Source organism: Pygoscelis adeliae, unplaced genomic scaffold (genome assembly GCF_000699105.1).
Source record: "Pygoscelis adeliae isolate BGI_AS28 unplaced genomic scaffold, ASM69910v1 Scaffold68, whole genome shotgun sequence".
NCBI classification, from domain to species: domain Eukaryota; kingdom Metazoa; phylum Chordata; class Aves; order Sphenisciformes; family Spheniscidae; genus Pygoscelis; species Pygoscelis adeliae.
The window spans coordinates 3,924,003-3,939,880 of record NW_008825501.1 but is presented as its reverse complement, the minus strand read 5'-3'; the positions used below and the strand labels follow the sequence as shown (position 1 = coordinate 3,939,880).

At 43.2% G+C, this 15,878-nt stretch overlaps 1 protein-coding gene across 1 annotated transcript in view; it reads right to left on the bottom strand.

Moving 5' to 3' along the window:
- CELF4 (CUGBP, Elav-like family member 4) overlaps nt 1-15,878 on the bottom strand; it is a 695,746-nt gene that overhangs the window by 244,788 nt on the left and 435,080 nt on the right. The window contains exon 5 of the mRNA XM_009331557.1: nt 9,134-9,143. Coding sequence (XP_009329832.1) covers nt 9,134-9,143 — 10 coding nt within the window. The remainder of the gene's footprint in view (nt 1-9,133; nt 9,144-15,878) is intronic.

Genomic DNA, 15,878 nt, shown 5'->3' with positions numbered 1-15,878 from the left:
GCCTCAAAAGATGCTTTAAATGAACAGGAGGTGGAAGAGCAAACTGTCTGAAGAACTTCGCGCAGCTAAATGACTCACCAAACATCTGTCTCAGGGACCAATAATTTGAAACTGATTGACTTACTGGGTGTAAAATATATAGATGAATGTAGAGGGGAAAAAAAAATACGAAAGGGAAGGTGGGATTTGCTGAGGAAAACAAGAGATGGGGCTTGGTGAGGAAGGGGGGGCGGGAGGGGGAGATTCATAAATAAGTAGCAATAAAGGCAGTGGGGATGAGCTCTTTCAAAGGTCCAGAGCACAGCTCACATTCTATCTCCCTCTCTGAGGTTTCATTTAAGCCTGGCACATCCGAGTGCAGAGATTAAAAAAAAAAAAAAAAGAGACAACCTGATATTCACTGATTGAAAAAGCAAACACAAGGACCAGCTTCGAAAGGGCTCCAGCGCTGCGATTTGGAAAATAAGGGCCTTGGAACACCAAGTGCAATCTTCTACCCAGGGCTGCTAAACCCTTTCTGCCAAGCCATTTACATTTATAAGGCCTTCAATCATGTGGGTTTTTTTTTTCCCTTTCCCCCCACCCCACCTCCTGTCTCCCTCTCCTTTCTGCAGAGCGCTCATTTCAGACTCGCCCTTTTGTTACACCTGTTTGCAAGTGGGTATTTTGCAGTTAAGTTCAGCTGGCCTCTTCATATTTATGGCTTTCAAGACAGGCAGAAGGTGGGGTGAGGGGGAGAGCCGAGCCAGGTTTTTTGTAAGGAGGTGTGGTAAATTTTGCATCTAGCATTTTTTGGCCGGAGGGTTTGCTACAAAGGAAGGAATGTTGATGTTGCAGCTGCTGCTGGAGAGACCTTTTTCTGCTACGGATCAAGAAGAATGGTAAAATCCCTATTGTGTTAAAGCCAAATCCTTATTTTTTTATCTTGATAGCTGTATATATAGATCAGTTAGATTCCAAACATTTTCTTACGTTAATTACCTGGGAATAAGCTTACATTTCTAAAATAAAAAATTGTTTTATAACCGGAAAGATCAGGATTTTTTTCTTAGCAGCAATGTCAAAATACAACATTTTGACAATTTTCTGAGATATCTGTCTGGATTCTTTTTTTTCCCCCAGGTGAAAGACACTGTTTTCAATGATCTGACATTTCCTAATAAACTTAGCAACAAAAGAAGCCATCCAAGCCAGGCAAAATACAATTTAGTGGAAAATTCCCAATCCTCTCACTGGACAAGGTCTGCTTTTGTTATCCAATCTTACTTTTTAGCCTTCCCCTGGAGTTGGAAATTTAATTGATATGAACCAGGTTGACCTGTTTTTTTGCTCATTTGAGGGTACTTGGATCATATTCTGTGTCCCTTGAAGCAGTAGAAAAATAGCACCAGTGTTCTTGAAACTAACAGGATGCTCATCACCTTGGGTTTGTAAGACGAACACCAGATAAAGAGAATCAATAATCTATCTCAGAGCAGCAAAAACATCAGAACAAGCCCTTCCACACAACCCTCAAAGGCTCACAGTGAGTCACCATCAGCAAATGCGGATCTTGTTTATGCCTCTCACGCTATCAGGATAACACACTAGAAATAACACTGCTATTTAGATCTCGCGTAGCGTTTGTAGGAGGAAAACAAGCCTCTCAAAGCTCTTGGCAAAGGCAGCTGAAGCATCACTATCCCCATTTTGCAGACTGGGCAAGAGCGGGACCCTCAAGAAGGGTCTGGGAGTGAAGCTGGAGACTCCTAATAAGTAGCTCAGTGCCCCACCACCATCCCATGGGCCCCTCTGCTGCCCATGTCACCAAAGGCATCGGTGGGAAAACCAGCTTTGGCTACAGGTACTCAGGGTGGACAGCCATTTCAAACACTCACTTTTGAAAGCACCTGACCCATTTCCACAAATATTCTGTTCCCAGGAGCCAGCTTTAGCCATGCCAGGACAGAAAGGGTGATTCCTAACACTGGAGGTCCAAAACATCTCTAGATAGAGAGCGAGTGGGTGCTCCTGGTTCAAATGGGCGTTGAGGAGCAAGATCGGTTCTGCCCCTACTACTCAGTTGCCATCTCTGCATGCGACCTTCATCTATTCTCCTACGCCAGTGTTTTCAAATGTGGGTCCCTGAAATTAGATGCCTGAATCCTTATTCAGACATCAAAATAGTTGGCCTTCATCTCAAAGTTGCTAAGCAACCATTGCTCGTGCAGAAGCCAGCGGGATCTGCAAACACGCAGTGGTACCATCTCCTACAAGCAGGTCACTCCTCTGGTCCCTAAGTGCTGAAGAAGGTTGCTGCATTTAAACACCTGAGGATGAACTTTCTGACCTTAATTTCTTCGTGCCTCAGTGTTCCCTTCTGTGAAATGGTTATTGCACCTCACTGAGCATGGGGATCTCTCCTGCAGTGTGTCTGCAAAACACCTCAGACTGCTTGGGTGAAAGAAATTGCAAGCAGGAAAGGGGCAAAGCAGATAAAAGCAAGTGAAAGCCCTGACACACAATGATGTGGCACTGGGGTGGTGCAGGGCATAAACAGCTTTCATTTTTCTGGGGCTATGCTGTATAATTAAATCCCGATATTAATAAATGACACCTCACAGAAAAAGCCCTGCTAACTTCATATGCCCATGCAGAGTCTTATAATAGGCATTTGCAAAGCCATGTGTGGGGGCTGGGGTGGAGAGGTGGGGGCTTGCAAGCAGTCATGAAATTCAGAGACTCCAAAAAACCTCTGATGGACAGCCTGGTCCTGGGGTCTGATTAACAGTCAGGTTTATTTGCAGCTGGGCAGGCTGACTGGCTGACAGACCAACCAAAATGCAATGTACTAGGACAGTTTGTGTCTGAGGAGGGGAGCACGACCCCTAGTCTGCTCCTTTGGGATGTATCAGGTCAAGTCGAGGGCTGTGCAAACATGAATGCATTGGTCTGGCACCCTGAATACCTGACTCGGGTTCAAAATGGTCCTGGCCTATTGCAGTATATTAAATAGTGACCAGAAATTGTCCCTGCCACTGAAGCTTGGTAATTCATATTCTTATACTGTTACAATGGACCATGGGGTGTATTTTTGTCTACACTACCTAGTATTCTGCTAAACAATCCCCTGAATAGTTAGGGAATTAAGATAGGCCAAACACCATCCTCAATGTGCAGTGCGGATATGAACATCCTGTTTTGGAAGCTAAAAGACTTTGGTAACACAAGGTGCTCCATGTTCGTTGGCCTCAGCAAGTGGGAGAGATCCCAACAACATTTACTTTAACAGTCAGCAGAAAATCAAGAATCTGGACATCTTTCATCTGGTCCAATCTCCTGAATACCCCAAACTGAAATATTTCACCCATCAGCTTCTGTGTGCAACTTGTTTGAACCAGAGCCTCTCTTTAGAAGAACATTCAACAACAAATTTTGTCCATGGTTTCTTCTGTCCCCGACACTGCTTTCACAGATATTAGTCAAGCGAGTCTCACAAAAACACCTATGAGGTCATCTCCTGTCTTTATAAGCATTTCATAGGGTTAGGAGAGGGAAAATGCTCCACGGTTCAGATCAAGCGGAACCTCAGCAGAACCGGGAGCAATGATGAGATGTAGGGATTCATAGTCTGCTCCATAGCACATCTCTGGTGGGTGAAACTCAGTCCTGCGTGGATGAGGAGGGTGGTGTCTGGTATGAAGCGGAAGGGTGGGAAACAGTAGACAGTGTGGTGCACCATGGTCAGTAGCGGGTAAGAAGAGAAAGCTTTGTGGCAAGAAATGAAAGGGAATGAGGGACATTATTAGGGATACTATTATGTCTGTGCCCAAAGAAAAATCACAACACTTGGAATTTGGTCCATCCCAGATAGTCCTGGCCATTTCAGTGGAATTCTTTTTTCCTTGCTCATCCAGGACTTTTTCCAAACTCAGAAATTCCTTCCTTGTTATTACCATTTTCTGTCTGCCTTTGCCATGTCTACCTTAGACTGAGTTTAAGAAGTTCAGGAATCTCAAATAAATGAATACACCACTATTTCAAAAGTGCCAGATGTAAAGGAAAAACTGTGTTTGGTGGCAGAATTTGAGGCAAATCCTTACTGTTTGCAGACTCCGAGTCAGGAGTGTTCAGGTGCTTTTTTGTCTGTAGCTCCAGCTCTCTGGCCTGACCCCACTCCTCCCCTCCCCTCTCTTCTAGAAAGTAAGAGAGATTCTGATGAGCAGGGTCAGGAGGAAGATGACACATATAAAATGGCAGTCTCTGCCAGGCTGTGCTTGCACAAACAACCCCCTGGTGCTTCTGAGGGGGAAAAATGTGGGAAGAGAGAAAGCAGAAGCTATAAGCAGCCTGGCTATTTTCAGGTCCCGTTCCAGACAAAACTGGTACTAAATTATTTACCAACCAATTGTGTGAAGGAATCAAATCCAGTGGCATCCACATGCGGCACTCATAACCTACTAACTGCATTAATGCAGCTGAGGATTAAGGGAGATTTGAATCAAAGTAATGGGAAAGAAATCATGTGCTGAAGTATTTAGATGTAGTCGCTTTTCATGCTGCCTTGATGCCTAGGGACTCATCTTCCCCCTTTTCTGGCAAGTGGCTGCAGCCAGCTACTAACCATCGGTGCTGACAGCTTCCAGCTCAGCCAAGCTTCCATTTTGGAGATCGAATTTGCAGAGATGCAGCTGGGTCCGGGAGAAAAAAAAAAAAAACAAAACACAACAAGAAAACAGACAAAGAGAAAGGAAACTAAAATAAACCCCCAGTGCTTTGGGGACTATCTGAATTAGTAGCAGGGGGCTGGCAATGGGAAGGGGAAGTCTGTTAAGGGTCTCCCAACTTTTCCCAGATGATTCTGCTAACCAGCCGACATCTTTTGCTGGATTAGTGCCTGATGGGATGGGGAAAGGAGTCTGAATAGCAATAAGGCAGAGAGCTGGAGCAGTTAGTCTGTGAATGAACAGCCAACTGCTGTGGTTGTGGAGACAGACAATCTCCCCCTTGAATGGAGGAGGAGGAGGAGGAGGGAGAGGATCTTATGATTTGGGGAAGAATAGAGGGAATTATTGACTGTCTCTAAGATGCCCTTCTGCCTTTCACTAGTACTAAAGAGCTGCTAAACCAAAGCAGGCTTACAGAGCTGCAAATTTAGTAGCCTACCTCCAATACTGATAGGCTATACCAGTGTTGCATGGTGAAGGAGAGATCCAAGCATGGATCTCCCATATCTTTGCTTTCTGCTGCAGAACTCACCCGTGCTGAGGAAGAGCTGGATCAGTGAGAACCTGGGCTGGAGCAAGTGCAGCACAACAGCAGCCACAGAGGTGAGGATTTAGGCCAGTACTGAGTTACCTGGTAAATATCCCAGCATGCCATCTTTCTTTTTTTTTTTTTTTTTTTTTTTGGGGGCCAGGAGGAGGGCCAAACTTCGCACTCAGGCAAGGCTTAATGCAGAACTCAATCAAAAGGATCCCAAAAGGGGTGTCAGAGGAGCCTGGCTTTGAGAGTGTACTGTTCACTTCATGGAGATTAATCTCTACAGCCTTCAAAGAAGTCACAAGAAGCAGACATCTCTGATTTTCCTATGACTATATTTCAGCTCTCCCCACTACAATGAAGGAGTAGACCTCAATTGTTGAAATACCAAATCAGAAGACTTAGAGCTGAAAACAGCTTTCATTAGGTCCTCTCATCTATGGTTTTGCCATTTCAGAATTGCTGTCTTTCAAGGGCTTTTGTCCAAGTTAGTTGTAAACAACTCAGGCCATACAAAGACTGAGAACAAAAGCAATGAGTTTTTCGTTTCAATTCCCTGATAGTTGGAAAAGTATCTTCCTTCATTTGAGTGCATCTTTAGTAGTCTGCCTCCTATTTTCAATTCTTGTATTTTCTCACCTTCCCTGCAGAAAACCAAATAATCAGGCAAACAGGAAAATCCCAACCTTTGCCATTATCCTTTGTTTCAATATGTATTACTGGCTCCGCTTGTTAATTATACTGTCATGCCTTCTTTCTTTTTTTTTTTTTTTTTTTTTTGGTGGGCAAGGAGAAGTCCAGACTTCGGAATCAGGCAACGTCTTAATGCAGACTCAATGCAGAGGATCCACAAATGGGTGTCAGAGGAGCCTGGCTTTGAGAGTGGGCTTCATCCCATGGACCACCACCCAGACACTGTGTGGAGTGATGTTTGATGACAGTGGTGGCAGTAAGGAGGGTTATCTCTGCAGAGCCCCTAAACCAAGGACACAATCTGGTCCTGCATAGTTAAATTCTGGAAGTCATCATGCACTCAGCTCACACACGGCCCTTGTGTTACAGACAGGGAAACATTGGCAAAGACATCGAGGTGTCACCTCTTCTGGGAAAGTTACACTGGGATCTTTTTAAGCTCTTTTTGGACAGCAGCCACTAGAGATGGGCAGGACAAGGGAGCTCTGGTGAACTGCTTATCTGAAGGACACCAGTCCTGAGCATGCAGACCTGCACTCCGGGGCAGCCCAGGGTTGAGAGATGGGAACAAACTCTCACTGAGCCATGTTAACTGCAGCCTTTGTAAATCTGAGCCTGCAATCTTTATTCACTCCCAATACCCTATGTAATGTGAGTTTTTTGCACAGCAATCAATGACACAGTTGCCAAGGGTAGCGTTTACTCTTGCCAGTAAAAGGTGGCAGGATCAGACCTTAATGGTGGGAGAGGAAGAAGCCAAGAAATGCATGCTGGAGTTGGAAGCTACAAAATTAGCAAATAGTCCGGACTTCCCCCAAATCCAATAGTAAATGAAATCCAATGAGACTTCTCATTAATTTAATCTTGCAAATGTTTCTTTGCTTCTTTCTTGTGACAACTCTACAAGACAGATCTATCTCTTATATTTTGCATAGATCAGGAAACTGAGACATGGACAGGAAGGAGAGGGATATGACTTGCTCTGCATAGCCTGGATTCAGACTGGCATCTTAACCTCAACCTTGTCTCGGGAAGATGCCAGATGAACTGACTGAAGTCTCAAGAGTTGGTCAGTGTCAGCTGAAAACAGGACTGCCTATGGGATGAGATAGACACATTGTAGTAGCTGGGTGTAGGCAGAGCTGGGAGAGCTGTATACGTGTACCTTTACCTAACTATATGCAACACCAGCTATAACAACAGATCTTCCAAACCACCCAACACCCCTCAGAAAATCCTGTTTGAAAACTGTAGTCCATTCCTGTCTGTGTGAATGATTAATGCCATGGCCTTGCACATACAGACAAGGGCTCATCAATTTCTTTAAATGGTGATGGCTCTCGAATGCTTCACCTAATTTCAATGAATTTGCAAACCCCATTTCGTTTTACTCGAGCCTGTCCCCCAAGGGCTTACGTTGTGCAGTTTCTCCGAAAATGTGTGCTGTTTTAGATCTGTGCTTTGTAATCGGTTAACTACCTACTTAGCAGCGCTTGTCATTTGGGATTTTGTTTTTTTTAATAGTCTTAAATCTTATCAAAACATGAGTCCTAAATAAAATTCTTCTTGCTAACTACCAGTCATGGAGTCATTATTGGAAAGGGCAGCTGGTGGATAGCAAAGCTGAGCTCAATGCTGCTATTTGGAACAAACAGCTTTGTACTTAATAATGAAAAAGTCACTGAGTGTTTAAACTCTGTTTTCCTACATCTCTTAGCATGAAGCCTGGTAAGAGTTTGGCTTTTCTCTAGAGTGCAACAGCTGATTCAAAACCAAACTGACCTTCTTTGGTTAATAGTAATAACAATGAAAAAAAAAACAAAACTTTAATGGGCATCCCCTTAACAAAAGGAAGCACTTAATTTCATGCAGGAGCTATTACATTCCTTTAAGCCAACAACTTCTGAAGCAGGCTATAAATGAAAAAAACGAAAACATTAAAGCAGAACAGACTTGTCATATATTTTAACTTTTAATCATCCTATTAAGCTGATTAAATAAACAAAGAAAGTGGAGATTTATTTGACTGAGGGGAGAAGTTAACAGGGAATCTTTGAATGCATTTAAGGATTGGGTGTGGTGCCAAACCAGAAGTCAGGTAGAGAAGGAGATACAGCTCTAAGATACCTGTAGCTCATTATTGTGAACAGACACCAAATTTGCAAAAGAAACAAGGTTTAAGTCACAGTGTAAATGAACCATCTGCCTCCTATCCTAGCATGATACCACCCTAACAGAGACTGACCCTGGAAAGAAACCCTGGATACAAACCCAACAAAAAAGGTTCAGATCTGAGTTCTTATTTCAATCTTTTTGCTATTTCTGGCCCAAGTCTAACCATCCTAAACACTGGCACAACTTGGAACAAGATCCTGGAACAACCTTTACTCTTCATATTATTAAATCTTCATCTGCTGTCAGATATCACTCTTTAATTTTGTTTTTACCCCTTGCACTTGAGAGTTACAGTTTGAGTAACAAAGGCTGTACAAAACACGGATGAATCATACAGGCAGGTTAGGGTGAACAACTCTTGTATTAGTCACAAAAGCCTGAAGAACGAGGTGAATTATGTGCATGCCAGTCGTTGGGAGAAGATTCATTAGACCACTGGGCCTTGAGCTTGGTTAAAATCACACCTTTTTAAATCACCCTAGAGAGGTTTTCTTGTACAGGGGATAACTCACTAGAGAGAGACTGAGAGAGCTGGGGTCTAGGCAGGCTCTGACACGGACAGCAATATGACCTTGGAAAAGTAATTTTCACCTCTGTGCCTTTGTTTCCCCTCTTATCTTCTCTGTATGGCCTGGCAAAATCTGCAGGTCAAGAACTACCACATCTTATTAGCTGTAAATACGTCACTCAGGACCCTCAAAGCACTCACAGAGGGCACTCGGAGTTGCTACTAGAAGGCGAATGACGATGCTGAGCTTACACATGCACATACAGGCAGAGAAACCACAGTACCAAGGCATGCTTCCCATGGGAAAGTATTTCAGAATGACAATGCAGTGAGGGAATTACACTGGTCTTCCTCACGAACACCAGGATTTACTTCATCAAGCAAAAGCCAAAACCAACTGGAGAGAGGGAGAAAGAGGAACTTAGAAGATTTGAGCCCTTACCTGCCATATGAAAATCGAGGTTAGCCCTGTAGATGCAGAAATTTTACACAACTTTCAAGGAGCAACAAATACACAGGCAAGATGCTGCGTGTACCAGCAAGCAAGATGCGAGGAGCTTATTAAGCGTTAAGTCTAAACAAATACAAAAATGAAATTAAAAAGAAAAAAGATCTGAGATCAATACTCTCTCAAATACCTGTCTTATCAAGCCTGGCATGTTGATTGCAGCTCAAACAAAATGACCTGCTGTGAATGATTCCCAATCCTTTTCTCCTTCATTTTTATTTTTTCATTCCTGCACTCAGATAATCTTTTATTGATATGATACACGCTTGTAAGAACAATGCTGCAGAGATTGTGGGCTTGCATCATTTCACAGGCAATGTCATGTTCAGGACAGCATCCTGTCTACCAAAAGTACAGAGGGACACAGGCAGGATTTTCAAAGGAGTCAAACCCCAAACAAAATAGATTTAAGTAAGAGTTGGAAAGCCCAGGAAGGCAATTAAATTCACTGTGCAAAGGCTGTCTGGAAGCAGGTAAGAAAGGAGTTTTTGTGCTCAGTAGTGTTAATTTACATCAGTGGACGATCTGGCTCTTTGTTTATTACTTCCATTTCAACAAAGGTAAAACTGAGGCCCAGAGATACTAAATTCAGTAGGAAAAAAACCACCATAGCCATCTTGTTGTAACTGAAGGGAATTAGTGAGCATAATTAACCACTGAGAGTAATTAACCATTGAGACTAGGGATGTGGCAACCTCTCCATTGCTTTGAGACTTTTCAAGGCAATTAGATATCTCTGGCTGAGCCAGAGGCTGTGGGACAAATGCAAGAGTCACTAACTGAAAGTCTGCACTGTGCGTGAGACCAGGCAGAAATGTCAAAGGCTGCTCCTGGCCTTCAAACTTCCACTGAAGAAGTGCAAAGTTGGAAGTGCTGTCATCACTTGTACCAGCCCTTTGCTTTATATTCCCAATACGAGAGTCCAGAGATTATCCATATAATTGCAGCTCCATCTCTTCTCTGACTAAGGAGTTGCAGCTTCTACATAAATCTGGAATTTCTGAGTTTTCCATCCAAAATTTCTCTCTTAAAATAGAAAACAAACCAAATAACTCCTCTCTGTTTGCTTCACATTTGACTCTCCATCTCAAAGGAATTCACAAAGGAATGTCAAAGAAACGTATTTAAATGGCATTGTTTGGACACGGTAACCAATCTGATTAAAATTAAACGATTGCATGAACACTTTACATGTATCCAACAACTCACGGGCCATTACACCCTCTAATTGTATGAGTTTGGTGTGCTGGATGTTACGAGGCAACATCACTGAAAACTCGTGGAGCTGAACAAGGCAGAACTTAAGGTCTGAAATACTTCAGATCGACAGGTTGTTTTGTTTTGATTCAAAATCATGCATACCAGTCAGGTTCAGGGAAAGCCTGCTCCTCCTTTGGTCACATGGATGAAGGGATATTCAGGCAGAGATGGCTTTTATGCCCTTGGAGCAGCAGTCTGCAGTCATTAGTACTGTTTGATTCCCGTTAATGTCTTCCATATCTGCTGCTTGTAAAGGGTCAGAACAAATCTCTCCACTGGCTCTCTCCTCTGTCCCATCTTTGGACCCCATGTGCCAAATCCTCATCATCTTGTCAGTCCCTCACGTAGCCTCTTTTCCCCTCCAACTATCATCCCTTCCTCCTTTTGAACTTCACTATCAACCCGCTTTCCCTGAGCTTGAAACTTTCCTTTAACTCCTCATCTCTGTCCATGTTTTTCTGCAGTCCTCAAAATCTCCCTCAATCTTTTCATATGAGGCATTTTTCCTCTTATCTGCAGCGGCTCAAGGTTTGCTCCAGAGCCCATACTTGTTGTCAGTTTTTTTTACAAGAGGTTCTGAACCAGCACATGCATTTGATAGCACCCACTCTATAAGCACCTCAGCTCATTTAGCAGCACATTATTTGCCAAATGGGATGTGTGGGCTCCCACACATTATTTACTGTCCCTTAGGGAAGCACCTTGGGCTTGCAGGTCTAACATCTCATTCATAGTTTACTCAAAGCACGCTGCAAAGGGACAATGGATAAACCAGTTGTCCTTTGTGAGAGGGCTGCTGGTCCAAGGGAACAGATTTCCCTTTCCAGTTCTTTCCCATCTTTTTTAATCTTTCTATCCTTTTCCTCTTCAGGTGACAAAAGGATGTGAGAAAGTCCACAAAGGTACCAGAGAAGCTTGGAAACTTCCCAGGGAAAGGACCTCTAAGAAGAGGCTGATAAGGATGGTGGATGTAGTCTAGGAAACCACCCAAAGTAAGGGCTAAATTTGACCAAGACACAGAGGGAGCAGCCCCAGAAAAGATACCAAGTAATTTCTGTAGCATCAGTGCATGTTTTTTGTAAGAAAGGCAAATGCAGAGAGCTTGGGATCACACTTGAACCTATTGTAGGGAGTTATAAATGTCCCTGTCACTGAACAGAGTTAAAATGGGATTACCAGTTTACATTACCATCGTTGCCCAGTGGACTGGATAAGCTACCCAGGAGCAGGCCAACTTCAAACGAATGTGACAGGGCCCAGAAACACCACCCAGTTCTCAAGTGCATGCAGAAAAGGTAAGACATGAACACCAGACTTTGAATCACTGCAGACCAAGATCATATCATCCTGCAGCTGTCATCCTTCCAAATATAGAAGGGGATTCACTGACAACCTCAACTTCTTATCTTTGCTGCTGACCTTTACTGAGTTACACAATTGGTTTCCTGCACTGAAGAGGACTCAGACTCACAGTTTACTATGCACTGTCTGTCTCCACTTTTATGGTTTGCACTTTTACTTTATTATCTTTAATTTTCTTCTTCCAACTCTTGAGCGGGTATTAGAAAGTCAATACAAAACCTATTCCAGCCTTTTATTCTAAAATAACAGCACTAAGCTTGTTTATTTACACTGAGACAAGATGATATTTGTGACAGCCTTGTCAATAGTTCAATGGCATGACGCTAACTTTTTTTCTTTAAACTCAAATGCACTTTATTTGTGTGTGTTTGTCTGTCTCTCCAGATCAACTCTTGTTTTCCAGAATCAATATCAATATTCTCCAAAGAGTTGAAAAACTGCTTAGACAACAGCTAGTGAGCAAGGCATGTAGCCTTTGAATGTCTCACCCTAGGGTAGAGGTGTGATGATTCCCATGAATGAAGGGTCAGCTACTCACGCATTGAATTGACGGTTCTCAGCTTGCTTAGTTGAACTGGACCATTTGGCAGAATTTGCTTTTACCAGCTAACAGGGATTATTTGTGAAATCATAAAATTTTCCTGTGAAGGAGCCCCAGTGTCCCCTTCCCTCTGCAAATTTAGACTCTTTTTGGCTCCTACCACAACTTTCTGGTCACCGTGTTGGTGTTGACTGATACCTCTGTTCCTGGGAGCAGCTGAGAAAGCAAGGAAGAGCTGGCAATATCGCTCAGTGCTTGCTTTGGGAAGAGGTGAATAATTCATCCCTTCCTTGACAGACCAACAACACAGCAACATAAGAAGAAAACCTTGGTCAGTTCTGATAGTGTTATTTTTCAGTCCTACTACAGTAGAACATCTTAGGCCAGGTTCTATGCCTTTCTGTGCCCCAGTTTCCCACTTGTGAAACAGGATAGATGTAAAACAGCGCATTGCTCGGTTATAGATGTTAGTTGATAAAACCATATATATTTTCAAATTCTATGTTTCAGAATGAAAGATATGATTTTCAGAGGAGTTGCACAACCACTTTTCCCATGAAATCAAAGGGAAGCATCTTCTAGCAATGGCAAACCCCCAATGAATTAATAGCTTATGTAATAACTTCCCTAAAAAATTAGTATTGGGGTTGGAGCCCTCAGCACCAGAGCACCGCTTCAGCCAGGAGAGTTACCCACTGCACTGCAGCAGTAGATGTTTCTCTGATGTGGAACTGCCAGCAGTGGAGGCTTTTGATGCTCTTTTTTTGGGTTGCTTTAATGTGTTTAGCTTGTCTAGGAATCACTGAAGAGAGAGGCAATCCCTCAGGAAAGACTGTTTTTCTCCTGAGAGGTTTAATGTGGCTGAGATGCAAAGCATCTATCTATCTCCAAACACCAGTAAAGCACATCCTCCTGGTTAGGTTAAGGGGGCTATCCCCTCCTCCACTCCTGTCAGGGAAGCTGGAGGGACCTGCAAGCCCACTCAGCCTGGGGCTGTTTCTAACAACACTCTGGGAAGGAAAAGTGGGCAGGCCAGCCAGTTGAGAGGGGAGTTCATTCAGATCAAAAGGTTTGACTGAGATCAAAAGCCAGAAGTGAGGTTGGTCATCTGAACTATGTGAAACCCTCAAGCCTGAGGAACGGGTGTCTGAATTGAGGATGCCCTGTCAACGCCCCTCTTCTTGGCTTATATAAAGAAAGTCCCCAGCATATTTTGTCTCAGAGCCCCAGGCAACTGTGATGAATAGTGGGACACTTTCTTATGCTCTCCTTATCCTTTCCTAGATATAGGTTATCTACCCCTTGCAAATCCAAAACAGGTAGGTTCTTTGCTTTTGATTCAGATCCAATTACTCTTTGAGTCACCAGCTATGGCTCTGCATTTTGTTGCCACTTTGTGTGGAAGGACCATCATCCAAGCGTACATCTACCTAACTAGATGTCAGACAGATAGAAGTGCTGACTTCCCCAAATACACAAAACTGAGAGCTCTGCCAGCAATGTTTTACCCGATGTGGTTGCTACCACCTGGTCTTTCAGATCCCTCTCACCACCTTTGAGATAAAATACAAAAGTGAGCTTTTGTCACTTTATGGTGGGGATCTTTCCCACTGGAAATATGTTAGCTGCAATTCTGCAATCACATTCTTCCAAGGCCTGGGGTGGACACATGCATTGATGATAAGGGAGGTATAAACCAATCTAGCCATTTCTTGTTGTAAGATCAGTCTTAAGACTCATCACAAAGTCCCAGTGAGGTAGGCAAGGTTATAGGCCTCCCAGTGAGTCTGCTGCATCTGAAGTAGTTTGTGCTTGTGCTGCACCAACTTAGTTTGCCTGTCTCCAGTGAACTGTTTGCCTTCGTAAAGTGCTATCTACATTTGCAGAACCTGAAGCCTTGTGAACCTGTGAAGCATGACTGTCAGGAGAGTTTGACCATGTTTCAAAGGAAAATAAGGTATTGCCTGAATGTGGTCCATTTTCATTCAGTGTGGGGCTTATGCAATGAATGAACCCCATAACTCAAGGCAACACTCTAAGTCTTTAAAAACACCTGATGTCCAGCTTGAACCTAAACTATAACTTCCTAATTGCACTTGTTCCTGCACACTTTTTCATGTTCTACCTAGCACACACGGGTTTTTTGTCTCATTTGCTAGTCCAAGGCATCATTTTGCCTGCTTTGTCTCAGACCATGGGCCTGCTCTCAGAATTTACTGTGTTTCCTGTCCTGCAGCAAATGTTTTGCGTCGTTGCTGTGACCTACTCCAGAAGTAGCTGCCTTTTGGTACTGGCTACAAACAGCAATCTGACAACTTCTGTAAGGACACTGGGGAGAGAGGGCATACAACAAGGGCAGAGGTGGGTCATGAATTATTTTTGAACTCTGATTAGCAGTAAAGTGGTGCCTGGGAATAAATGCTAAACTGTGGAATTCAGATGTGGCTGGCTGATTATTTCCTATCTTCTGTTGACCCTAAAAGTCAATAAAGCTCCCATACTGCCCTTCTTTGAGATTCCCCTTTCCTCCCTATAACAGTGTGATTAAAATACCTTATTTCAGGTCCAGCCTATTTTGATGGTGTCCTGTGCCTCTTCCCCATGGATTTCTTTGCCCTGGCTGTCGGCCAATCAAGGCTTCAGCAATCTGATCAGCTGCATGATTTAATGAACCCTCCTTTCATGGGGAAGGGCACATTCCTTTATAAAAACCGGTGAGATATCACATTTCACAGGATGACCTCTACTTTCATAAGATGATGGGAGAAAATTGGTTTTGGAAATCGAGGAAGATTGCATCTTGTGAAACAGAATCCAGAGAGTGACACAGAGACCACCTTTCCATTCCAGTCCATTTAATTTTCAGGTTTTGGTTTTTGATGGGGAGCTAAATATAGTTTGGGTCACTAGACCAGAAGCACAAATAATTAACAACAAAAGAAACCCCTCTCCCACTCCACTTCTTTACTACAGGAAGCTCTCACAGCAAATGTACTGTGCTCAAAGCTGAATAAAGAAATAGAGCTTGTCCTCCATGCCACTGCAGCAATCTTTGGTGGGAGAAGTATACTTTTATTAACAGTATCCTGCAATATTGTTCTGCGGCTATTGCTCTGCCCAAAAGGTGGATTTGAAGAGGCAGAATGCAATGGTCCAGACATTAAGACCTGGACCCAGAGGTGTTGTCTGGGGTCCAAAGTCCTACTTAAACCTAGAGAGTTTGGCGCCTACGTAATTTTCAGGGTCCTATCCTGAATTCTTGAGGAAAATAGCAAAAAATAGTTAAAGTTTATAACAAGTAGAGATTAACTTTGAGAGTTGTTTAGAGAACTTAAGAATGATTCTCTTTCATGAGGTCATAAACTTGATGCTCTAGGCTAAATAGAGTCTGACAGGCATGTTTGTTCAGGATACATTTATTACTGAGCTATCCAGGGACATCCACAATTACTGTCATGAGTCGTCTGATGATTAAAGAGCAGAATGAGCAAAACGGAAGATTAAAGGCATAGAACAAGGAGCAGAGATGTCTGTCTTCACTGAGAATACCCAACTGACAGGAAATTTTGAGCCATTCAGGAATTTGCATG